We start from the raw sequence: 26,344 nt of genomic DNA, 5'->3' as shown, positions 1-26,344 counted from the left end.
ATGCGCCGTCGCTCCCTGTCCGGGCCCGGCCGCCGGGCGCTGCCGCTGGTGGTGATCCTGGGCGCCACGGGCACCGGCAAATCCGAGCTGGCGCTGCAGCTGGGCCTGCGGCTGGGCGGCGAGATCGTGGGCGCCGACTCCATGCAGGTAGCGCGGGCGGGGGGAGCTGGGCCTCAGTCCGGCCGGGGTCCCCTGGGGGCAGAGCGGAGGGAGACCGGAGCCCCCCCGGAGGGATCGGGGGCTGGCGGGGGGCCCGGGGAGGGATCAAGGCCCGCGGAGCCGGAGTCTCCCGGAGGACGAGGGGCCGGGAGAGCCCGGGCCTCCTGAGGGCTGGGTGGGGGGAAGGAGCTGAGTCTCGCTGCATCACAGATCGGAGCCAGGAGCCCCCAGCACCCCCCCGGCCCTGGTTCTGCGCTTTGTGGGGGTGAACTCAAGGGCAGGGCCCCCCAAAGATTCACTCCAGGTGGGGGGTTGCTCTGACTCTGCAGCTCCTAGTTCTCCCTGCAGCTGGGGCCCCTCAAATTGCAAAGCCCTGCGTGGGCATGTTATTGTTAAGTACATGCTGCGCTTTGCAGCCGGGAGCCCCGGGTCTGGCATCCCCTAACTCACCGAGCTGTGTGCAACACCCCATTGCCCCCAGTTACGTACACACCAGAGGGAAATAATCCCACCAGACTGACCGGACTCAGCATAATTGCAGATTGTTTTCTAAGAACCAGTGCTGCTTACTTAAGAGGTGATAGGTGAAACAACCTGTATATCTTTCAGTTCAATCACATAACATTTCCCTGCCTGTGAAATATGCTGCAAGTGTTGTTTAAAAAAATGAACTTGTATTCTGGATAGAGGCTCTGTATTAATTTTTTCAGGCTGGGAGACCCTCAGCCTCCAGTTGTTGCCTGGCCTAGCACAAAACAGGGCCTGGAAGCACTTAGGATGGTGTACAGGAGTAAACCCATAACTTTAAAACTGTTTGGGACGTCTTTGTTCACCAGAACTTGGTGAGATCTCTACAAACAAACCAAGTTTGACTTTTCACGGGGGAGGGGGGGAGCGGAGTGCGATCTGTTTCTTTGTTTTTTAACACATGCATAACTCAAAAATGATGGGGCTGATTTTGTTCAAATTTTCCCCCAGCCAAAAATAATTTCACCTTTGGAATGAGACGAGGCCTGGACAACTGAAACCCAGAAAGAATCAGTATGAGAAGTAACGAGCTCAGGGAATGTAGAATGGAAGTTGAAGCTCACATACTTGCGCTTATAAGCACAGCTTCCCATTGGGATCCTCTAGCATGGACTTTTGTTGTGTCTCACTGAAGTCAATAAGACTCTGGGGAGCACGTGAGACCTCCATAAATCAATCCCAGCGCAAGGTCAGGGGCTTACAATGTTTAATAAAACAGAACAGCAGCTCAAGGCCCTGTTCCTGCACTGAACTCTGTGTAGGTGGTCTGTATCTGCATGGAGCCCTGTTATTCTGGGAGAGAGGGGTCTGCCACTGGAGAGGTCATTGTAGGAGGAGGGTCCAAATGAAGATAATGATCCAATTTGGAAGCTCAGTTGATGTGATAGAAATCACTGCTTAGTAAAGGGACTGGCTGGATAAATAGGCTTGACAGAATTCAAATGTTATATTTTTATAATTTTGACAGACAATATGCTTATTTTAAGCAGTTTTTATCCATTTAAATTTTCACAGTCATGAGAGATTTTTGGGGGAGAGGGTCAGACAATAATTATTGAATATCAATAGATGTTGAGATTAAAAAAGTTTGAGTTTATATCTGTCAAAACACAAATTGCCATCATCACATGTCAAATGCAACAAGGTAAACATCCTGAAATCAAACTCTTATAAGTGTTCAAGCAGCATTTTCCTTATGTTTGAAATGGATGTTTACTGACCTTTACCAACAAAAGACTAGTCCTTTTTAGCCTAAAGAGAAGTAATATTAAAAACAATTCTTTATTAGTCGCTAATGACACCATAGATCACGAAAGGGACAATGTCATCTTAAAAAGCCCAGGTAAACAAATCAATTTCTTTAGCTATCTTACTAATAACATCTTAGTTTATTACAAGTGAAGGATGTTAATGCTTCCATTGTACCTGCCACTCTGTTTTATTTCCTTTTCGGATTTCTGTTAGCTTGTACAAGGAAAATCCATGAAGTAAATTTTGTTTTTGTTTATAGTCACTTTCACTGAGGTGCTTAGTGTTGTGATATTTGGGTTTCAAACACTGCAGAGGGATTGTTACTTTAACGTTTTTCGTTGTTCTGTATTAAATTGTGGCAATATTCCAATAAGCTTCTTTTTTTACAATATTTTAATTTGGTGCCAAATTTAAGGTGTCAGTTTTTACCTTTTCAACCTGAAATCATTTTTTTAAACTGTGAACGTGTTTCCCTCCCCTCTGCGCTGTTGTCTTTTTGCACCTCGCTCAGTTTAGACATTGAAACTGGAGTTGTTGCTTTTACTTTCTGGTTCTTGTGTATTAGCTCCCGGCTGCTGTTTGGGTTCTGAACACTGGAAGGGGGGATAGTCTAGAAACTCTACTGAATTTCAAACAAGTAATGAAAATGCTTTTGCTCATGTGGGTGATTTTAAAACGTAAGGAGGTGGGGCTGGGGGGTCTTAGGCCTGAACTAAGTTGGCATGACAAAATGAACATAACACCGTGAAGCTTTGTGCAGCATTGTCATGGTGTCTTTGAGGGCTATCGTCCTTTAGGGGAGGGATAGCTCAGTGGTTTGAGCATTGGCCTGATAAACCCAGGGTTATGAGTTCAGTCCTTGAGGGGGCCATGTAGGGATCTGGGGCAAAATCAGTACTTGGTCCTGCTAGTGAAGGCAGGGGGCTGGACTCGATGACCCTTTGAGGGCCCTTCCAGTTCCAGGAGATAGGTATATCTCCAAATTTATTTATTTTTACTATCAATTCAAGCGCTTGACCTAACTATGTTAGAAAGCCACGTGCGTACGGGAATATCTGCTGGAGTCACAAGGTGAGGAGTCCTTTATGCTGACCAGCGCTTAGAACAGTTTTCAGGAGGCCAAGCATATTCCTAGTGAACGGTCTGCTAGTCCTATAGAACGGTTGTTATCACATTTGGGGTTCCGACTCCATGGTAGATCACAAAGGGGTTTTCATAGAGGGAGGAGGTAGCCTATTTTTCACTGGAATCTAAGGGCCTGTCTAGGTAGGACATTTCAGTGCAAGTGAAGTTATTGGGGGTAAATCTCTCTAGTATAGCATCTTCATTAGGGGTTTCCACAGGTGTCACAAAGGCTACATCTACTCTATGAGCCAGGGTTTGATTCCTCTGCTTGCATACATCTAGTTGCGCTAGTGGGGATATAAATAGCAGCAAAGCTGCGGTAGCACAGGTGGTCCAGGTAGCTTTGCTGTGACGTATGCGATCAGGGCTCCACTGCTCTTTGTGCTCACGCTAGCTCGCTGACTGTAGATGTAGTGTATATTGATGTAGTTGCACTGGTACAAATGTTCCTGGTCTAAACAAGTCCGAAGCTTTCACTGGACGGATTCTAGCCTGGCTAGTGATGAGGAGAAACTTGGCAAGGGTGATGGACAATGATCAAATGAATGTGCACTGGATGTGAATGCCGATTTAGGGCACAGTGAACTTTAACAAGTTACTGGGTGCCGTGACTTGGTTTGGCTGGCGTAGCAGAAATGAGGCTGTCATGGGGGGGTCACAGGAGAAAAAATGAATGTTATGGGAGGGGGAAAACATCGGCAGCCCCTATTTTAGGAATATGGCAGGTTTTTTATGGCTAGGATGAGATGTTTCTGCTGCAATAAGGATCAAATCCTCATCTCGTGGAAGTCAATGGAAAAACAAGCGATTCTGGCTCTGTCCTGACTTCTCCATTTCTCTGCAGAATTGGCTGGGACTGGCTGCCACGAGTAGAGGCCTGCTCTCCGTGTGGCCTCTTGAGGCTGCCAGGTAACGGGGCAAAGGGTGCCTGTCAGAGGTACTGGGCAGCCTGAAGACCTAGTGTAGATTGGAGCTGGTTGACACATCCCCCACTTGTGCTCCACACAGCATGGTGGATCTCTTAGCAGTTGGAAGAATGTGTCTGCCTTCTTTCTGGTAGTGTTCCTGTGGCATATGCCTCCCCTCTGAGTAGTCCAGAGCTGGCTGTAGCCTTCAGGCCTGAGGATCCTGGTGAATTGCTGCGTAGGGCTGGATTTGGGTTTCTCAATCCTTTTTTAACTCCCCCTCCCCCCCACCGTCCCTCATTCCTAATTGACAGCCACCCACTGCATGCTGAGACAGCTCTATCCAGTCACAGAAGGCACCTGGCAAAGATCTGACAAATGCGGACAGTGGTTAGGGAACTGTTTGAGTCAAAGCTGGGCCCGAGGAAGGGGATGGCAGCACCCCGAGACCGCCTGCTCTGGTGATAGTATGGCCAAGGCCTGGTTCGCAGGGACCCTTGTATTTCCCAAGTGTTCTTGGTGCCTGTGGATCCTGGTGGCTGAGTTATGGATCACAGCCCCCTCTTTGCATGGCTCAGGATGACAGGATCATCTAAAGGGGCTTTTACTCTTTTCATTTTGTGTTGTTATTTCTCACAATCCTAATGAACTTCCTTTAGGAGTAACAGCAGCTCTCCAGGGCTGCCCCGGAGAAAACAGACAGAAACCTACCAGGTGCTTTGTGAAAGATGTGCTCTGGCGTAACGCTGTTTGCAGTGCCAGCTAATGGGAGACAACTGAAGAAACAAGTGGCCCTTTCCTTCCTTTCACATCAGGCTGCTGAGTGACCTTTCTCCGCATATCACACTTGGGGAAAATTCCCAGCCAAAAACTTCACACTCCTCTTCAGAGCTGTATCTGTCTTAGGTACTCAGCTGGCCCCGTTACTGTCTGAGCAAGCCTCTCCTAATCTGTACCATATTTATCCTTACACACCCTGCTGAGGCAGGGAAGTGCTCTTCTCCCCATTGTACAGATGGGGAACAAAGAGACTGGGGTCCAGATTCCACTGAAATCAGTGGAAGTTACACCTCTAAATACCAATCTGGGCCTAAGTGACTTGCCTATGGTCACCTATGAAATCTGTGGTGGAGCAGGGATTTAAATCCAATCTTATGAAGTCTAGGCAATGGTGCTAACCACTGGACCATCCTTCCTCTCATAATGCCAACGATCTCGTAAAGGCTAGGCTGCCTCTGAGTTGTGCCTACCACTCCTGACAGGCTAGAAATGGCCCACATGTGGTTATTGTGTTACCCCATCTCCCCCACCCTGATCTGCCCGTTGTGAGGTCTTGTCTTCTAGACTGGAAGCCCTTTGGGGTAGGGATTGTCATTTACGGTGTGTTTTTAATAATGATTGGCATGATGACTTTCACAGCTGCGCTCTGTGCCTCAGTTTCCCCACCTCGATACTCTCCCACCTCTGCAAACTGCTTTAAGATCTGTGGATGAATCCATTACGTGGCCCACAGCTGAGTGCTCTAGCAGTGCTAAGTGGTGTTATTCCCAGTGTTGCACTCAGGGGACTGGTGCTCCAGGCTGCTGCTAATCTGTTTTGGGGCCTTAGACAATAACAAAGGCTTATCTGAAACGCTGGCTGCAAATAGACATGAGCGTACAGCGCAAGGAGATCTCAGCGGCGAGGCCCTGAAGCCAGCCAGCTGCTGGAATCTTTCTTTTCTCTTTGCTCTGTGGGTGTAAAAGACTCCCTTTGTTCCGCTCCCAGCCCACACACTGACACCACATTCCTCCTCCTCTTGTTTCCAGATAGCCGGGGAACCTCTCCCTCCGTGTTTATTCTCAGGAGAACCTTGAAGGGTTGAGCATGCCCTGTAAATCCCAGCTCTGCCCATGTAGGGCGCGGGGGCGCTTTTATCCCTGCTCCCACCCCCATCAGCCGCCTCCCCTGCAGCTAGTCAAGTCCAGTCCTTAGCAAGAGATTTGTGTGTCACTGTGATTTCGGGGAAACAGGTGTGAACCAGGGAAGCTGAAAGGCTGTTGAGCCTTGCCTGGGCAGAGTGGCTTCCCATTGACTTCCACCGGCTTTGTATCAAGCCACAGCAGACCTGAATTGCACCAAGCAATTACCTCTCCTGGGTCTGACTGTATTAGATAGCGGAAGGTAATCAATAGGCTGCAGCCAGCCATGGGGTTCACCGGCAGGGAGCTGGCTCCTGGGCATCTCCTTCTGTCTGCTCTGAGCCCTGTTGTGTTTGTGCTCAGAGCTGGCTGCATTTCCACAGGGCTGGTCCATTTGGTCACCCTCCTGCCCCTTCCGCCCCTACGGAGACAGCCTGCAGGCAGTCACTCCTCTTCTTGATGCTGTTAAGGGGGTGGCTGGGGTGGGGCCTGGTGCTTTCAAAGCATGGCGCCCAAGGGACAAGTTAAACGAGCAAATGAATCTTGTTTCTTTCTGCAGCTTCCTGAAATGAGATATGACACTAGAAGGACCAATCTCCCCTCTCCCAGTCACGGGGGTCCAGTGGAGAATTTGGCAGATATTGGCAATGGTCCCTCCCAATCTGCTGACTGCTTTGTAGGGGCCAATATAAATTCCTTCTTCCTCCCTGCCCTTGATCTCCTGAGTGTCCCATGTCGTTCCAGGGCATTATTATTAGGAGACCACCTCGGAAACCCAGCTGAGATCAGGCCCTTCGCTGTGCCTGGCGCTGCACAAACAGCTGATTGCTGTCCTGAACAGCTAGTGATCTAAACAGACCAACACAGGGTTAAGGGAGAAGGGCTGTAACACAGGAGCAAGGGTGACAGATGGTACCTGTCAAGTTAGTGCCATGGTTTGGTGGTTTTGTTTTGAATGGTTTGGGTGTGGTTGTGCTGGAAGGAGAATTAGCTAATTAGAGATTAAGGGGGCTAAGGAGAACAGGGGAAAGATGGAGTGAGCTTGAGCCAGAGAAGATGTGGAGGGTGTTGGAGCAAACGGCCAATCAGCTCAAGGGGAGAATGGCCACAGTCAAAACGAGGGGAGAAAGCGATCGGGCACAGATGACATCGGCAGAGTTGGCAGGTCCTGGTGCAGCTGCTTCTCCGTGCTGCTGCCGGCCGAGGCCAGGACTGCACAGGACAAGGTTTGCTGGGACGGTTCCACTGGTATAACTCTGCTGGCAAACTCTCCGCATGGAGACGCAGCTTGTACCAGTGGCACTGATCGCTTGAGTGGGGGAAATGAGCGATACCAGCAAAAGGACTCTGGTACTGGTAGAACTGTAACCGCACTAGGGCTTTTGCCGTACAGACGTGTTGCAAAACATCACCTCCCTAACTGCCACTGCTGTACCGCCAAGGTTTCCAGGGTAGACGTGGCCTGAGTCTCTGGGCAGCCCTTCCCTGAGCTGGCGTGGTTGGGGGACGGGGCGGCCTTCCTTCCTTTCTCCCTGTTGGGTGCAGTTACTTGGGCCCCGTCTGCAGGGAAGCGAAACATCTACAAACTAGAGGGAGGCCCTGGGCTGAAGGCATGCGGGGTGGCTTGCTCCATGGTCCTCCGTCTCTCCCTAGCCAGTCACCAACGTGATCCATGGAGCGCCACTTGCAGGAGGCTGCCGGGCTGAAGGATTGGCAGCTCGCAGAAGTAGAGTGGGGATGAATCTGGCTCTATACGTCTGGCTCTCCGGTGCCACAGGCTGCTCTTGCCCCACCAAGCCAGGCTGACAGGGCCTTAGTCCAGCACAGGCTCTGACCTGAGGCCTGGCACGTACGGAAAACTCCAGCCTGTGAGATCCGCCTCCCTGGGAGCCGGCCCAGGGGCTGAACCCCGTGGTTACAGAGCAGGACCTCGGCGGGTGTCTCACACAAAGAAGGCACAGTCCCCCTTACAGCGTTGAAATCTGATTGCCGAACAGAGAGGCTGCTTTATGAGCAGTGTCTCTGCCCGCGCACACAGCGCTGAGTGTCCTGGGGGAGCGCTGGGCTGTGGACTCTGATCTGGGTTTGTTTGCAGGCTCTTTAGAGCCGTGGCGCAGCTGCTTCTCAGCATGGGCTGCCAGCAGCATCCGAGGCTCTTTGTGCTATGCCAGGCCAGTGCCAGGGTCCGTGGGCATACAGCACTGAAGAGACTTGTGCCATGAAGCATGCAAGGGACACACCCACCAATGTAACAACACGCTCTTCTGAAAGACCTCTCCTCATGGGACCCTCATAATTCCTTAGGGCTGAGGCTCTACATTGCAAGCGAGGCTCCGATATTTACACTGGGTAGTTCCTTAGTTTTGGCCATAACTGGGTATTTACACGCCCCAGATGGTGGCTCCTGAGGATGATCTGCCTGGATCCAGAGCTTGGCTATTTACAAAGAGTCCTTCAGAAAGGTTGGCCTGTTTTTAAAAAAAAAACTGTTGCCTAAATCAAGGAATGCGAGCCAGCGGCTAGTCACCAGCCTGGGAGCCAGGAGATCTGGGGCCAGTCCCAGCTGTGCTGCTCACGTTCTGTTTGATGGGCAGGTCCTTCCTGAGTGCCTCCATTTCACTAGAGATAACTCCTCTACCTCACAGGGGATGTAAGGATGTGAAGTGTTTTGAGATCTTCACATGAAAAGTGCTCCGAAGTCTGCTTCCTGTTCCACAAGGAGGGAGTAGGCAAAGAGAGGGGATTGAATAGCCCAGCGATACCAGACTACCTAGCCAGGAGTGGCGCCAGGGTTTTTGGCGCCCTGGGCGGGGGTCCTTCTGCGCTCTTGGTCTTCGGGGCACTTCGGTGGTGAGTCCCGGAGCAAGTGAAGGACCCGCCGCAGAATTGCCAACAACGACCCAGAGCGCGGAAGGACCGCCCTGCCGCAGAATTGCCGCCGAGGGCGCCAAAATGCCACCCTCCCAAATCCTGGTGCCCTAGGCGACCGCCTAGGTTGCCTAAATGGAAGCGCCAGCCCTGTACCTAGCTGAGGGATGTTCTTAGTCAGGGGCTCAGAAAATAATCAGATCCAATAGTGCTCTCTGCACTCAGTTTGATGACTGTGGTAGCAATTCTTTTTCTGGTCCTGAAGGGGGGTGGTGCATCGGGCTTGATCCGTGATTTTGCATTTTCTTTCGGTAACTACCCAGGACACACATCTTCCAGAGTGCACCATGCACTGGACTACAGCATTGCAGGAAAGGATACAGATAGGTCTGGACGGTCACTCAGGGTATGGCTACACTCGAAACTTCAAAGCGCTGCCGCAGGACCGCTGCTGCGGCAGCGCTTTGAAGTGTGAGTGTAGTTCCAGCGCTGCACATACTCCACATCCTCATGGGGTTTACTCCCAGCGCTGTGGCACTGTTTACACTGACGCTTTACAGCGCTGTATCTTGCAGCGCTCAGGGGGGTGTTTTTTTCACACCCCTGAGCGAGAAAGTTGCAGCGCTGTAAAGCGCCAGTGTAGCCACGGCCTCAGCTGCAGGAACAGCTGCAGATGGTTTGTGCAGAGATGTGCACGCGTTGTGTGTGGCATGCAATGTATTATCACCAGATCAGCATGCGGGCTTGACATGGTTGGGATGCTCTTCTCTGCACTAAGGGGGATTGGTTGAGTTAGGCTCTGAAGCATCCAGGGAGCTGAATTGCTGCCTCTATGTATGTTTCTGCCATGTGAAGTGGTGTCAGCTGGGACTCTGAGCTGGGGTGGGGGAGGGCTGACACTTACCCAGGGTGGAAAGAGCCGCTTCAGCCACAATGGAGAATTTCTTGCTCCTGATTGTCATCTCTCTGTTTCTCTACCTTGCCAGCTTTGTTTGATCAGATTTCCACTGTAGCCTGCAGCCCTTTCAGACCAGGGAGATAAACTCTGCTGTGAGATCACTCCAAAGAGAAAGCAGCAGTCAGAGCAGCTGGCTCTGGATAATCTCATGTTCCTTTTGTATTAGACAGAATATAAGAATTTGCCCTCCCTTTGCAGCACCTTCCACTTGAAAAGATTGGCGTGCTTTACAAAGGTCGGGAGGCATTGTCTGCATTTTGCAGGGAAATAGGCATGCAGATGCAAAGTAACTTGCCCACAGGTCACCCAGCCAGTCAGTAGCACGGCTAGGAATGGGACCCAGGAGTCCTGACCCTAGGCCCATGATAGGAAACGTTACAAAGCTGACAGAAATGAGTCTTGTGCAAACACACCCAAACTGAGTTGGACTTTCTGGTCAAATGGTTATTTCTCCCAAAGACCCCTTGGATTTTCAGCAAACGTTGAAAATGGATGGGCCCCAGCTGCAGGTGGGGAGCCCAGTGTGTCTTTGATCTTCTCAGAATAACAATCTAGTGCTAGTCCTTTGCCCTTCCTGGACACAGGCAGGGTTCTCTCTTCCCCAGGTGCCACCCCCTCCCCCCTAGCTTAGCCCTGCGGGGCGTAGGCACTGCATATTCCATCCAAACGCCCATTGTGCCTCACTCATCAGGTACCATGAGTAGGCTGACCAGACAGCAAGTGTGAAAAATCGGGATGGGGTGGGGGGTAACAGGAGCCTATATAAGAAAAAGCCCCAAATATCAGGACTGTCCCTATAAAACTGGGACATCTGGTCACCCTAACCAGGAGGTAGGGGAGTAGTGTCCCCGATTTTGCTGAGGGGGAGAGGTGAAGGGGACTCGTCCAAGGCCCCGCACAGGGTCAGAGTCGTGAGTTCCTATGTCCCCTCCAAAGGGAACTGTGTATCTTTTTAGAATTGTGATCCAACTGATTGGGCACTAAACTGGGCCCGAGGGGACCTGAGTTCTGTCACTGGCCTGCTGTGGGCAAATCACGTCCGTGCGTTGTGCCTCTGTTTCCCCATCTGTGAAGTGGGGAAGATACTGACCCTCCTCTGGAAAATACTTGGAAATCTGCTGATGAAACGTGCTCGATAAGAGCTGGGTGGTATTATTGTAAATGGAACTCTCGGGGTTTTCTGCACTTCCCTTTCCCGCTGGCGTTTCCTGTTAACAGGATTGTAGCCTAGTCTAAGGGTGGCCATGTGGTCCCTGGGCTACTTAACACCTGGAGGGATCCCAGTGTAAGCAAAACCTCAGCCTCCAGCTCTCCAGGCATTTCCTCTGTGCAGCTCCCTTACCACTCTCCCCTCCCTTGTTGCCCTCGCACTGGTTCTTGGGGCTTGCACCCAGGACCCTTTGAAGCTCAGAATTCCCATTGTCTGGGTGCTGAGATTTGGTAAATATCATCTTACCTCTAAACCTGGAGACTTTGATTCTGTTCTGAGGGCCTCTAATCCCGTGGCAGAACTAATGCAACTCCAGAGAGTGGCTGCCCCCTCTCTCTGGGGGTTGTTGACCTGAGCTGATATATAACTTTTTTCCTTTGTGTACCTGGCTGGATGTGTCACCGAGTAGGGGAAACGGGTGGCTCAGTTTTTACCGGGGGTTCTGTGGAGTCAGTCGGTGTTTGCAGAGGACTCTCATCCCCAAACAAGACTTTGTGCTCTGTTAGGGGCCCTGCGTTTGGACAGAGCTGCACCTGAACGTTTACCAGCCAAAGTGCCTGGTGAGGTTCGTGAAGACAGGCTGTCATCTGAGGGCGGCACTTCGGAGCCGGGCTCGGCGAGGTTACCGTCCCTGATCAGTGGCTCTGCCCTTGCTCTCCGATCGCTGGGTCATTGGAACATGCTTGTGTCAGTAACGCACGTGGGGCTGGATTTGGCCCCGGCGCAAGCAGATGCTGTCCTCGTTGGCGAGTCCGCTTATGCCAGGGCTGAAGCCAGCCTGCCTTTGCATGGCCTGGGTCCTGTTCTCCGGCTGGGTCAGAGGACTGTGTGAGAGGGAAGAAGGGGAATATCCTGAGAGCATGAAGGATTAGCTGAAGTGGTCTGTGGTCATGGGGCTGGGGAGGGAGAGCAAATCCCTCTCTTTTCCTGTGTGGTGGGGGGGCAGGGGGAGGCTCTGTGAGGAGCGAAGGGGAATTGGGACCCTTATCTCCTGCTCTCTGTTTTCCAGGTGTACGAGGGGCTGGACATCATCACAAACAAGATCTCTCCCCAGGAGCAGGCTTTGTGCAGACACCACATGATCAGCTTTGTGGATCCCTTGGTCCCTAACTACACCGTGGTGGACTTCCGGAACAAAGCAGCCACCCTGATATCCTTTCACAGAGCAATCCAACTGGCCAGACAAATACACACCTGGCTCCTCCCTTCCCTCCCTGGCCCCTTCCCTGCACCTAGGCCCCGGCGATTGCCTGGATCAGCCGCTCGCTCTCTTCCAGGAGTGGCTTCCTTAAAAACTAAAGCTGGCGAGAGAATGTTAAAGGCGGTGGGAAGATGAGCTGCTGCTGTTGGAGAAGCATTAGCTTGTCCAAACCCCTCTTTGTCCACGTGTGGGCATCTGGTCATCTCGTGTCAGGCCAGACTCCGTAGCCAGCAAGAGGAGGAGCTCGGCAACCAACATTTTATAAAAGCAGTGCTGCTGGCGTGATGGAAGGCACTCGAATTTGGGGCTACCCGGGCAGCTGTCGGGTAGAGCCCTCTGCCTTGCTGCGTGCCACCTGCAGCATTAGCGCTGGGCCTGGACGTGGCCAGTGGGGAGAAGTGGAGTTGAGAGGGGGATGATGATCTCAGCCCAAACCCAAGTTGGTCAGGTTTGAAATAGATCAGTGGAATCATGCAGGGAGCCCAGGATTTGAGGGTGGGCGCTGGTCTACTTTATACCCAGCTGCATCAAGAGACGCAGTGACGGGGCCATTGTCCATTGACAAATTAAAGCCAAGTTTAGTCTGTACTGCAGAGAGGCTTGAACAGATGTATCTGTGTCCCTGAGACGTGCTATGACCTAGCAGTAGCAGGGCTCTGGCTCAGCCTTGTGCAGTCCTGTCTATGCTACAAGACCAGACTGGATTTCTGGAGACGTGGATAGCAGCCAGACACAGTTGTTTCCATGGTGTAGATGGGCTGTGACAAGCTCCCTTTGCCTCCATCGAATCCTGAGATTTCGCAGAGCCCCTCTGTGTCTCACGCTCCTTAACCGGGCACATTGAAGATATATTTGCTCGGGAGAAGATCCCAATTGTTGTGGGAGGCACCAACTATTACATCGAGTCCCTGCTCTGGAAGGTCCTTGTTGATACCAAGGTAGGAGCTCTGAGGGGCAGCAGTTCCTGGGCGAGACAGGTCCCCTCCTCACTGCTGGGCTTGCTATGACTGGAAGCAGATTTGCCTTCCTCCCTTGAAACGCTGCACTATGCCTGTGTAACCCTCTCTGCAGAACAACATACCAAGTTCATCCAGGTAATGCACTCCCTCGGGAGCAACCTAAGGCAGTCGCCAAGAGGTGAGGACATGCTTGCATTGCATTAGCATCTTGTTAGTTGAGTCAGCACCCAGCAGGTGCCTGGAGGCAGATTACTGGTGCTGTGGGTGGTACTCTATTGCAGAGGGCTCTTGCTGCAATCCCTAGCCAATGGCGGGGAGCCAGTGCCCTGCGCGAGGTGGTAAACCCAGGAGTTCTTTGGTAGGCTCGTAGGCAGCAACTCTGCTTGGAGCTGGGCCTGAGGCGTGACGTTTGGGTCTGGCTCTGCACTGCCCCAGAGCTCGGGGAGATTTGGCTGCCCCGGTTTCATTTGGGCTCCTTTCTGATCTGTCACACCATCGCCCCCTTAGGAAGCGGAGGGTCCCACGCGCAGCAGGTTTGAGCTGGATCTCGCTTTGACCTGCAGGAACATTTGCAGAGGTTTGACTTTGTGCCCCACAGGAGAAGACCAGCCCTTCCCCTGGGCGAGCAGCCGACCGGAAGGTGGAACTGGAGCAGCTGGATGGCTGTGAACTCCATTGCCGGCTGAGCCAAGTGGACCCGGAAATGGCTGCCAAGCTGCATCCCCATGACAAGCGCAAAGTGGCCAGGTGAGCTTGTCTAGCTGGAGAGATCTGATCACGGGGGCACTGCGGCACGTGCCATTTGCAGCCTCCCTTGCTATTGCAGTTAGAGTCCGGCTGAGGTTTGGGCCTCTCTGCAGATCTGCCATGGCCGAGCCCCTCACGGGGAGGTGGGCATGGTTGCCTCTTGTCCACCTTCCGATGAACAAACTTTGCTGGCCTCTCGGTGGTTTCCATTGCCACTCACTAGACTAGTGCAGAGGCTGGACAGACAAGGGAGAGGAGTGTGAGGGGCAGGGCTTGGATGGAGTGACATCACAGAGAGGGAGGAATTGGATCTGACCTCTTGGTTCCAGCTGATGCAGAGATTTTGGGGTGCTGGAGGAGGGTGGTTCTCATCTCTCTGGCTCTGGATGAAGAGCAGTCTCTGGTTCTTGGACTCTGTCGGATCAGCCAGAGACCGGGCGGTTCGTGAGAGGCTAATACCGTTGTCCAGAGAGATGGGGCAGAGCCTTTCTTTGGGAGGCCATGATCTCTGCTACGGGCTGGTGGAGGTGATCTGACAGGGAGAGGGAGTGAAAGTCCCAGCTGCTGCACCCTGGCATTTGCATTTATTTGGGGGTTTATGAAACGTGCTGCTCAGTTGGCAGGGAGACAGCTGGAAACAGGCAATGGAGGTGACTTTCTGCCCAAAGCCAGAGGGAGCAGGTTCCGGTTCCCCACCCCCAAGTGACTGGACCTGCCTAGCCCTGTGCCTGGGACATCACCCAGCGTGGGCTCTGAAGGGACCAATGTGGGAGCCAAAGCCCAGGGCCCTCTGCAGTGACGGCCCAGCCCTGACTTGCAAGCCTAGGGCCTGTTAGCAGGAGCAACGCTGCTGCTCTTGGAGGCATCAGCGAGGGTGGCCAGGACTTCCAGTAGCCCTAAATAGGGTGGCCATTGGCAACCGGTATAACGCTGCCCGCGGGCCCATAGGACGCTGGCCGTGCTGTCGGCTCTACCTGGCAGGGGGAGCAGCAGTAGCTTCTCTGGAGCTATTTAAATCGAAAGCTGCCGTGCTGGCTGAGTAACATACCGCGGGGCTGTGGGAACGGGGCCGCGGCAAGATCGGACTTGTCGCCTCGAACAGACTCTCCCAACCCAGCCCTGCCCGCAGGTGAAGTGGAGCAACGCCCACCCCGTTCGCATGGGAGAGACGCAGTCATTGTTCTACCGGCTGCCTCTGTTGCTCTGTGACCTTTCTGATCTGTGGTACCAACCCCTTCCCTGCAGGGACTCTTGATGGGAAGAGGCAGGACGGGTGCCAGCACCTCTCCCCTACCCCCGTAGGGCCTGTCTCAGCGCCATTTTGGGGGGGTGGCTCTTATAGTCGGCCAGCTGGGTGCTCCATGCGTTACACCCCCCCCAGCCTCTTCCCAAGGGAGCTGGTAGTTGGCTCTGGGCATACTCAGTACATCAGGCTCCAGGAAGGGGCAGATACCTTTCCCCCAGATGGGAGGGTTGGATTTTCCTGTGTGTTCAAGTTTCCCTCTCGCCGTATCTCTGAGGGCACTGGGCAGATGGAAATCTGCTCTGAACCCAGCCTCTGAGCTGTCTCTGTCTGTCCATCTGCTGTACAGGAGCCTGCAAGTATTTGAAGAAACTGGGATCCCCCATAGCGAGTTCCTGCATCGGCAGCGAGAGGAGGAAGGTGGGGGCCCATTGGGGGGGCCCCTGAAGTACCCAAACTCCTGTATCCTGTGGCTTTATGCAGACCAGGCAGGTAAAGAGCGGGTTCTGACCAGCTGTCGTCTGGCTGAACAAGCAGAGCCATTCCCTGGCCAGGGCCGGTTTCCTTTTGCATCTGAAACGCAGGCCGGGCCTCTCCCGTCCCAAGTGTAGTCTCCTCATTTTGCTGTGTAGCAACCTCAGCCAGTGCCTGGTCTGAGCGGGGGAGGGTCCTCAGCAAGGAGAGACTCCGGCTGAGCAGTGTGGGGTTAATGTGAGCCCCCCTTCACCTCCCCGATTGTCAGGGTGCCCTCTCTTTAGCCCTGGTGATTCCCATTCGTACCCTCCAAAGCAGTCCCCCTTCCTTGGGGTTCACCCCCACACTCCCTGGGTCATGCCCATGTGCCCTGCACAATGGGGTTCTGATGGTGCAGGACTCCTAAAAGTTCTTAGCGTATCACCCAACACGAGGCTGGATCCGTCGAAGAGGATTGGAGTTTTGCCATTGGCTTTAATGAGAGCAGGATTTGGCCCATTACTGCACCATAATTCTCACAACCCCCATCAATAGAATTATTCCAGTTTTACAGATGGGGAAACTGAGGCAGGGAGAAGTGAAGTGACTTGTCTAGGCTCAGACAGTGGGATTGTGGCCAGCTTGGGAATAGAACCCAGGAATCCTGTCCCCCGCTCCTGTCCTCTGTCCATTGGCCTGTTCCTTGGCAAGTATGGAATGGCGCAGTGCTGCCATCCAGGGATCAGAGCATGAGTTCAGTGCTCAGTCCCTTGGTCGCTGGTCCCGCTTCAGGAGCTTTGGCATTGGTGCCCCTGGTTCCAGCAGGGAGGGGGTATTCGATGTGGGAGTCACATAGTGAGAGAGGCAGCAGGTTTGTGAGTGTGGAGATGTCTGGGGTGGAGCGTACGGCTGGGAATGCTTCCTCTGTGAGGATTTAGGGTGCCTGGTGATGGAGCCATGTGCATGGTCCTCGGGAGGTCCGAGGTGCAGCCTGCTGCCGTGGGTATATGTGGCTGGGAAGCCATGCACTCTCCTTTCTGTGAATGCAGCTCGGGGTGTTTGAATGGCTGTTGTGATCTCTGCCAGCTCTAGATGAGCGGCTGGACAAGCGGGTGGATGACATGGTGGCAGCGGGGCTCCTGGAGGAGCTGCGGGACTTCCACCGGCGTTACAACCAGGAGAAGGTGGCTGAGAACTGGTGAGTGTTCGGCTGGCTGCTTCACACTCAATTAATCCCCTGTTGTTGCAGGGGCCTCGGGCGTTGGTGCACCTCAATGCTCCTGTTCGCTGCTTGTGGCCCACGATGCGTGAGTCTCCTGGAGAGCCGAGTACTTGGGCTGATTGTGGCTGAAGGGCTTGGTGTGAGCGTAGTTAGAGGGTGGTTAGTGGCCTGTGACATCCAGGATTGGGCTGGTATGATGGTACCTCCTGGCTGTAAATCTGGTGCTGGGCTCCTCGTGTGGGCACCTGGACATCACAGAGGGGGGCAGCTCCTTGCTCCAGTGGACAGGGGTTGACCCGCTGTCTGTGACCTTGTTCTCTAGCCAGGATTATCAGCATGGCATTTTCCAGTCGATTGGCTTCAAGGAGTTCCACGAGTACCTTATGACAGAGGGGAAGTGCCCAGAGGACACCAGCGCCTTGCTGCTGGAGAAAGGTGGGAAGTGCTTGCCCAGGAGGCTGTCGCTTGCTCACACCTGAGGGGTGTCTTGTATCTACCCTAGCCGCACTTTGCAATGGCCCAGGAGGTCCCAGCCACCCACCCCTGACAAGCCCTGCAGCACAGGAGATGCTTGGCAGAGTCTTGAGCAGGGTCTGGTGCCCCTTGGCCAGCTGAACCAGGCTGTCTCCCTGGGGGAGGACTCCCTGGAACTAGGCTGCAGGGTATCTCCCATGCTTAGAGGCTGAGGGAGATGGAGACTCCTTTGCCGTTGCTTGGTGAGCCAGGGCTTTGCTCACTTGCCCCTTGGTTGGATCCAAAGATGGAGAAGATCTGTTGAGGTCTCCAATTCACCCCCTTGGAGCCCTCTGCAGAATCGTCCCTAGAGTCTATTCCTTGGGGCTTTGCCAAGTTGAGTTTTAACTGTCTCCCATGATGGTGTTTCCATCACATCCCTTTGGAGAGTCCTTCCCCTGCTGAGAGACCTCCTTGATCATTAGCCTAGAGGTCACCCCCCATTAGCCGGCCATCTCCCTCCTCCCTTGGGGTTCGCACCTTCCCACACCCTGCCCCACTCTTAGCTCCCACTGGCTTCTTTAACATCCCTGGAGTCTATTTCACATGTGCTTTGTTACCTCCATTCGAAAGGGATCCAGGCCCTGAAACTAGTGACGAAGAGATACGCCCGGAAACAGAACAAGTGGGTCCGAAACCGGTTCTTGAGACGTAAGTGTTTCTATCCCTTCTTTTCCCCGGCCCCCAGCTGCCCTGGGAGTGTCCCCTCCCCTCCCCTCTCATCCCTCTGCCCCTGATCTGCTCTGTGGAGTGTCCCAGCCCTCCTCTTTCTCCTCCATCCCTCTGTGCAGTGTCCTCCGCCCTCCTGGCTGGAGAAGGGAGCCTGCTGCTATTGGTGGCCAGTTGATGTCCAGCCCATGGGGGGGCTCCGAGTTCTCCCAAGGGGGGTGAATTGCGTACAGGTCACGCTCTGATTCTGCTTCCTGCAGCCCCCCCTCCCTGCAAAGAGCTCTTCTCCACCATTGTGGTTCTACGGCCAAGGCAGCTCTCTGGAGGGAGGGGGCCGGACCCGATGGGACGGCTGGATAAATAGCAGTGTCTCCGGGCAGAGGCCACGTCCAAGGACAGTTCCGTAACACGGCTCTCCCAGGGCCATTGAGGGAACCGTTCCTGCGTGAATTCCCTCCTGCTGAGTCCCATGGATGTTCTCTGCCTGGGTGCAAGGCCGCCCGCTCCCCAAATTACCGGGATCTGTCCAGCAGCCTCTGCTGTGAGTAAGCTTTGGGTGTGTCCTGTCTTCAGGCTGCCTAGGCACATCAGGACGTGCTGTTCCTGCTTAGCTCCCAGCCCATCTGGACCAGGTCTGCCCAAGACCTTGCTGCGCTGGCCTTGAATGTGGTCATTCCCCATCCCACCTGGAGTGGACGTTCCTAAGCTCTCTCCCAGGCCCCCTTCAGTGCACCGCTCCCTGCTTGTCCAGCTGTGACAGGGAGGTCTCCACCCCTCCCAGGAGAAGGTTCCTCATTGCTGGCTAAAATCCCAGCAGAACAAAGCCCCACGTGCCACCCGTCCCTCCACACATCCCCTCCTCCTGTGCTAGCTGTTGCTGGCAGTCGGCTCCCTGGCTGCTCACAAGCCAGCTCGCTCCTGAAAGGGGCCACGGCGGATCTGCGGGTCGTGTTTACCTCTCCCCAGGAGCCCACACGCGCGCCGGGCTGGAGTGAAAAGCCCCACAGACAGCTGCCCTCCAGATTAGGAGCTGCAGCCGATTGGTTGTTAGGGGCCTGCTGTGGACACCATGATGGCAGGAAGCCAGTGGGACTTCCCTCGCCCTGGAGCAGGGCCAGGATCAGCAGCTGGGAGCTGAGCATTTGTTGAAAGGTGGCTGGTAGGGGCAAGAAAAAGAAAAAGAAACCCAACCAGGCCAAAAGACCGACTTTGAACGGGGTGCAGAGCTTTCCTGGGGGCGAGGTGCGTGGCATCTGCGTCTCACCTTTCTGTCGAGCAGCAGGTGGGGGACAGGTGTGCCTTTGATCGGCCTCTGAAGAACCTTGCTTGTGGTTGGCCCAATAAAAGGCAGCACCTGCTGGATGCCGCAGCCTTTGATGGCTTTGTCTGAGTGGCGAGGCGCTTGCTCTGCCGGCTGGCAGGTGGGTCCTGGCAGCACGACGGGGGAGTGACATTGCTGGGGAGCATGCGCTGCCTGGTTTGCAGACATCTCTGTGCTCTGAGTGCTGGGCAGGCCTCTGGAAGCGCCAAATGCCCTCACGTTGGCTCCAGGAGGCAGACTGGTTGGTTTTCAAATAGCCCCACATCAAATGCAGGCATTCAAATAAAGCACACCCATGGCAACCTGGAGACGTGTCTGCAGCGCGTCCACCTCTGCGGCCTCGTTAGCCGTGACCGCTGTAAATAAAGCAACCAGGCTTACAAGCAAATACCTGATCCAAGCACCAGGCTCAAGCTACCTAGAAGAACAGCTGCACCTCACATAATTGCTATGTGCTGGAGCCGTCTGGGTCTCCTCTGCTGGCTGAGTGAGCATGGACTTTTCCAGTGGACCGTGCTGGTGGGAAGAGGTTTGTAGTTATGAAGGGAGCACAATTTGCTTGGCTCTTGCCAAGCTCTAGATGTTGGATTTGCTTTCCTGCTCCTGGATTGCAAACTGCCCTGCTGGACCCTGGGGTTGAGGGTTCCTAGCAAACCAAGGTCTCTGGTAATCCTGTCTCAGGACTGCTCTGTCTCGGAGCATTGAAGGATAAGCTGGTGAGAATAATATGGGGCCTCTCCAGCGAAGGGATGTTCGGGTCCTGCAGCCGCACTGCTCAGGAGTAGCGTGACTGATTGGCTGGGATACTGCTGGCAGCTAATTGCTTCTGCTCTGCATTTCTCCCAAGGCCCTGGACCCAATGTGCCCCCAGTATATGGTTTGGAGGTGTCTGATCTCTCCCAGTGGGATGAGAATGTGTTGAAACCTGCCCTTCAGATTGTGGAGAGCTTCGTCCAGGTGAGCTGCATCCGTGGCCAGGGGTCTGTGTGAGCAGTTGCTTAGGAGAACCTTATTTGGTGTGTGTGTGATCTCTCTGTCCTGCGCTGGGTGGGGACTGTTACCAGAACTGCAGCGGGTCTCTGCTACAAGCTGAGATCTTCTCCCCAGAGCTTCACCCTGGGAGATTGCGATCTCCAGGTCTCTGACCTAGAGCTCTCTCTCTCCCAACTCCAGGGGCTTCCTCTCTACTCCTCTGGCCTCCAGACTTGCCTCTCTCAGGCTGGCCATGGGTTCTTGCTGTGTCTTTAACTCCAGATTTCCGACTCTGTCCTGCTGTTGCCAAGGAACCTCCAAGCATGCCCCTCCTCTCATACTGGGAGGAGTCGGACTCCGTAGCTCCGACCCTCGAAGGTCAGGAGGAAAGCCTCATATCTCCAAATCCCATGACAGTGGCAGTGACGAGAGAAACCTCGCTGAATAGAAACTGACCTGACACATTTATAACCTCAGGGGCGGCAGCCATCAGCAGACCCTGTAAAGATGGAGAGCGAGATAAATGAGGACAAACGGAGTCATCACATGTGTGAGCTCTGCAACAGAGTCATCATTGGGGACAGAGAATGGGCAGGTAAGATCTGCGGGGTGGGGATGGGGGAGGGAATATATATGGGGCAACTTAAATGTGGAGATTGCATTTTGTGCAAAGGGAACAAAATGAGTCCATAGATACCTGCTGTTGGCCATATGACCTTCATCACATGATACCAGGCTTCCAAGGATTGTTTACAGCCCTCTGATAAAAGCAGCCACTTGCAACCCTGGAGGGGGTATGTCAGCCGTGCCACAGCAGCCATCTGTCAGCTCTTACCACCGGGCTGGGGGGAGGGAAACAGTAAAGCTCACGTTCTCTTCTGGCAGTGGGTAGTGGGAGCCCTCTCCGTCAAAACACGCTTCTTAGCGCATCACTTCTGAATTTGTCAGTGTTTGTTCTGAGCTGCTGGTCCTTGCTAGCAATTCAGGAGGGTTAGAGAACCTGCACCGAGAATCTTGTTTCTTTTACAATCCATTTTTTTTATTTAAAAGCTACAATAATTTATCCTGGAAAGCTTTTTAAAAGTTGGGTTTGCTCCAACATTTACGTTTTGTAAAACTAAAGCTTTTCCCAGATCTAACGTCGATAGGAACATTTCCATAAGCTTGAAAATTGAATTTTAATCTCATTGGAATCAAAATATTTTAAACTCATTAACACTTCCCTGAAGCTCAGAACCTCAAAGTGAAATTGGCTAGAAACTGACTAGCAACAAACATGAAACTGACACATCTATCTTCATTGTGCAAACTGAGTGAAATGCTGAAAGCAAATGCAGTATTAATAGCGAGAACTAGGTTTTAAAGATTAATTTAGTTTTATTGATCCAAGGAGCGGCTTCTAACATAGGTAGGGAAGTTGGTGTTTTTAATGTAGCAGTTCTCTTTAATATGCTTAGATCATAAATTTAGTTATCTGGTTTTTAGTAGATCTGTGTAATGTCCTAGTTTGAAGACATTTTAAAAGTCATCCATACACACCAAGGAGGGAGTGTCTCTGAAAGCGCTGAGAGCCCACTCCATGCTGTTAGGCACAGGAAGCAGCATGACCAGAGTGGTACTTTCATAAGCAACAGTTACAGGGCAATAAATTCCTTTTCTGGGGGTGTTGCCTAAGTTCCCGGTTATTAATAATATTTATTTATCCTTGATCAATGCTGCATCCCCTGTGTCCATCCATATTTGGCTCGAACCCATAAATAGTGCCAGAGCAGTGTTGGGGGGAGGGAGGACGCATGTAGAGCTGAACTGAAACGTTGCCATTAAATGGAATCTTAACACTACAAATTTAAACACACGAGGCAAGAAATGAAAGCACTAGGGGCACACAGTCAGCTTGAAATGTAATCGGTTTCTGAAAATGAGTTAGAAGTAGTTTCAGAAACTGCTCCTGGCCCTGATGGTCCTCTCAGTTTTTGTGTTGTTTTTGTTCTGGTTTTTACAATTGCACTTTCATGTTGTTTAAAACAAAAGACTCTCACAAATGACAGGAGAGACATGGACTGTCTGCATTAAACTTTGGTACCACTTAGAGATGTGCGATTTCATTGCAACCTGATGGTGTCCCAATAACATTGCAATAAAGTACCAGATTTACATGTAATTTTCTTTAGAAGGAGGCTCCCCCCTCCCCCCCCCAAGTCTAGAAAAGACCCTAGGGCCCCCATCCTGCAGACACACATGCACATGCTTAACTAAGGCAATGTATACACTGAAGTATTGCTGCCTGACCTATTCCGCCATGATTAGAGCAGCAAAAACCCCCGAGCGTGGAGGCTTTATACCAGCATAAAAGTGCTTATACTGCCGTTACTATTCTGGTTTGGTGAAGCACCTTCTGCCGATATAACTGCATGTACACTGGTGCTTTGCCTGGCATAACTGTGTTGTAAATGAATCATACCTGTTACGGACATAGTGACGCCAGTAAAACTTTGAGTGTAAGCCAGGCCTAAGCAATGGAACTGCTTGGGTGCTTAAAGGAATGCACAAGTGTGAGTATTTGCAGGATCAGAGCCTACCTGTGGCACACCTGTGCTTGTGCACATCTCTGTAGGTGTCAACATCATCCAGTCTATAGACGCACAAAACACCCAGCTGTGACATATCGTATATAAAGACATAGTCTCGGCTTCGTGCTGCTGCAGACAATTGTCCAACTTCACGACATGATGAGATACGAAAACCGTTTTGTGATACGAGTCTCGCGGTAGCTGTTCCTTACTGAGGGCTAGACGCAGTGTGGAGGTCACCCGTTTGTGAGTCTTTTGGCACAAAAATGGTTTTGTGTCTCTCTTTAAAGTGCAGAGTGTGTGTGTGATGTAATATAATGTTTATCCATTTGGATTATTCAAGTGGGTGACAGGATTTTAAACACACCAAGGCCTTTTCCTTTAGTGCTAAGAACGAGTATGAATTGGTTTGGCCTGAGAGGAATATGTCTAGGAGACTGGAACAGGGGCTAATGGGGCTTGAGAGCTGGATCCTATGAGGTAATGAGCATCCTTCCTCCTCCTCCTCCCCCCTGCCACCCAGCAGTGAATGGGAGTTGAGGGTGCTCAGTACATCACAGGACTGCACGAGTTGGGTGTTTACTTCCCCAAGATACCGTGAATCACAAGCTCTGCTTTATCTGTGCCCTCAGCTCACACAAAGTCGAAGTCCCACCTGCACCACTTGAAGAAAAGATGGAAGCTGCACTCAAAGCTCAGTGCTGTGGAAAGCCAAGTTAATGTCACAGAGACTCAAGGAGCCAGTGAAGGGATAGAGAACTTGGGACAAGAGAGAAACTAGGCTCAGTTCTGCATCTGCCAACCAGCTGGGGAGCCGGGTCAGCAGCTGTTCTATCCCCGATGGAATTGAGATTGAATGGAGCAGAGCGCAGGAAGGATCTGGGGATAAGCTGGATGTCTTGCTTTCAGTATCCTGCTATAGGCAAGAGCGTATCCTCTTCACCTGGCATGAATGGGGTGAGGATCCCCAAACTTCTCCAGCCGAGCCTGAAAACTGCTGAACCTCCAAGCAAGCTCAGCAGGAGCAACCGAGCTGATTGTGTTTTTAATTCTAGGCAGTGACCCAGCATCCCAGCCTTGGGGTTTGATCTAGTTTGCTGGTATTTGAGTGAGCGTTCTCAGGGACAGAAATAACTGTGTTCGTACTAGCCTTGGCCAAAAGATTAGAGCCACATACTAGGGAATTCTCACTACTTTGATTTATTTTTTATGGAGCCTTTTTTTTTTACATCTAAATAAAGTAGAAATGTTGGCCCTCTCTTTTTGGTGAAAACGATTAGCCCTCTCGTTTGGTAGCTCTGATCTGTTCCAGGCTTCCCTGAGCTGCTCATAGGCCTGCATGTTACACCAGGTCCAGCCCTTTTCTCCAGACATGTGTTCTGCAGAGCCTGAGGAACCCGCGCACCTGCCCTTCGTGTGCTGTGCGCAGAACTTAATCTTATTTCACTAGACTAGAACTAAAATCCCTGGAGTTGACAACAGGTGAGTCTTTCCTAGCTAAACCCTGATACCCAGGGGTTTATACCATGGTTGGACATCCATTGATGCTTGGAGAGCAGAGCCGTACCTGGAGCAGATGTACTCCTGTGGGTTTCTTTGTGGTGGTGAATGCATCTGAGCTTCATTCTGATGGATCAAAGAGAGATCCAGCTACTCTGCTTTATTTCCCGGTGTAAAAACCATTCTGTCTTCAGACTGGGCTTGTGGGATTCTTGTTGCAAAGGGAGCAGACTGTGTTTTGGCTCAGGTTTCTCCTGTGGGGCTTCTAGCCTTCAAAGCGCAAGGTGTTCCTGCAGCTGCCAAGAATCATTGAATGTGACCAGGATGAGATGAATGCCCCAGGGCTCTGCCCACTTGGGAATGGACTGAATTACTAAAAAAAGTCTCTCTGGACAAATTCCCTATTGCAGGCTCTGGGCATGGATCTTTGGTTGGGGATTGGGTTGAATTGCTGAGACATGCTCTCTGGGTCCCCTATGTTTAATTGTTCTGTAATGCCCTGAAAAGCAGCATTGTTGATTTGCGTGACCCACTGGGGTTAGCTCAGTCAAGATAAATCCAGGGAGAATTTGCAAATAACGTGTCGTTCTTTTGCCCTGGAATCAGCAAGGGGTGAATGCTGGCGTTGAAACCTTCAGAGGTTACTATTTTTTAAGGACTCTTCCCCTCCCCCTTTCCCTGTCTTCCCAGCCAGGGTCGGGATCATCCAGGCAAACTCTGTGAATGAGGCCGGGATTACGGGGAGGCATCCAGTCTGCCTCACGGACCATGTGCTGTCAGATGACCACACTGTTAAAAATGGATTTAATGGGCCTAATCGGTTTAATATGAACTCCACTATCTCCATAGATTAACAGTGTTATACGACCAAAATAGCTGCTGCTAGTCTGCATATTCCGTTGACGATCCCATTAGCGATGGACACCGAGCTGCAAGTGGGGGCTTCTCCCTTCTCCTCGATGTTGTGTGTGTGATGCTCGCGCTTCCTCTTGCGCCCTCTCATGGCAGGGGTAGGAGGATATGGCCCTCGTGACTGTAGGTTCTGTTTTATTATCTCATTCCTCCCATGACTGAGCTGGGAAGTGAATCAGCTGGTGGAAATGCGAAGGGTCATAGATTCCAAGGGACCATTGTGGGCATCTAATGTGTCCTCCTGCGTAGCGCAGGCCAGAGAATGTCCCCAGAATAATTCCTAGAGCAGCTTTTCCCACTCATGATTTAAAAATTTTCTGTGGTGGCGAATCCACCCCGAGCCTGGGTAAATTTTTTATTGCTCCTGCTGTGAAAAATGGATCTCTTATTTCCAGGCTGAATTTTTAACCTTCAACTTCCAGCCCCTGGATCATGTTAGACCTTCCTCCGCTAGACTGAAAAGCCCCTGATGAAATGTTTGCTCCCCATGTGCATGCTGCAGACTATAATCAAGTCCCTCTTTAACCTTCTCTTCATTCAGGGCTGAGCCTGAGAGAAGCCCCCTTGATTCCTGGAGGTAGAGGGCCCTCAGGACCTGGAAGGGTCAGGTGCAAGGCTTCATTTCCCTGTCACTGTTTGGCGCATGGAGGCTTAGCCGGAGCATCTTCTCCTCTTGAGCAGATAGAAGATACCGCTCCTGTAGGTCCTGTACTGCCACCCATCGCCGCAGTATCTGAGCATCCTGCAAGTAAAGTCTCTAGTGGACTTCAGACTTTCAGGATCTGAACCCTGCTGCAGATTCAGCTGGAGCAGTGGAAATGCTCCATACACAGGGGAGGGGGCTGAGGCTGTCTTGGCTCTGGATTGCAGTCTCGAGTGGGGAGGAGTTAATGTTTCTTTGAATGATCTTCCTCATTAGCTGTCGCCCTGAGAGGCCAGCGGGGAACCTGCTGGCAGCTGAACTTAGCCAGTAAACTGCACGTTACCCCTAGGTGTGAAAAACCACCCCAGGCTGTTTTTCTTCCCAGTGTTAGGTAAGTGCCAGTACGCAGGCCTGGTCTGAAGGCAGTTCTGGCTGGGTTCTGCCGAAGACCCAAATGGGTTCCTGCTGCTGTGCTGCATGACCTTTTTTTCAGATTTCCCTCTTGGTTTTGTTG

General features: G+C 52.3%; 1 protein-coding gene across 1 annotated transcript; it reads left to right on the top strand.

Moving 5' to 3' along the window:
* TRIT1 (tRNA isopentenyltransferase 1) lies at positions 1-24,035 on the top strand. Its single transcript, XM_075060882.1, has 11 exons — positions 1-147; positions 11,915-12,055; positions 12,946-13,044; positions 13,664-13,812; positions 15,405-15,547; positions 16,595-16,706; positions 17,053-17,165; positions 17,817-17,894; positions 20,081-20,190; positions 20,683-20,800; positions 23,408-24,035. The coding sequence occupies exons 1-11, from the start codon at positions 1-3 to the stop codon at positions 23,554-23,556; spliced, it is 1,359 nt and encodes a 452-aa protein (XP_074916983.1). The 3' UTR covers positions 23,557-24,035.
* Positions 24,036-26,344: the final 2,309 nt, after the last annotated feature.

This window comes from Chelonoidis abingdonii, chromosome 25 (assembly GCF_003597395.2).
Source record: "Chelonoidis abingdonii isolate Lonesome George chromosome 25, CheloAbing_2.0, whole genome shotgun sequence".
In the NCBI taxonomy this organism is placed as follows: domain Eukaryota; kingdom Metazoa; phylum Chordata; order Testudines; family Testudinidae; genus Chelonoidis; species Chelonoidis abingdonii.
The sequence above is the reverse complement of the archived record's forward strand: the minus strand, read 5'-3'. Positions and strand labels throughout refer to the sequence as shown.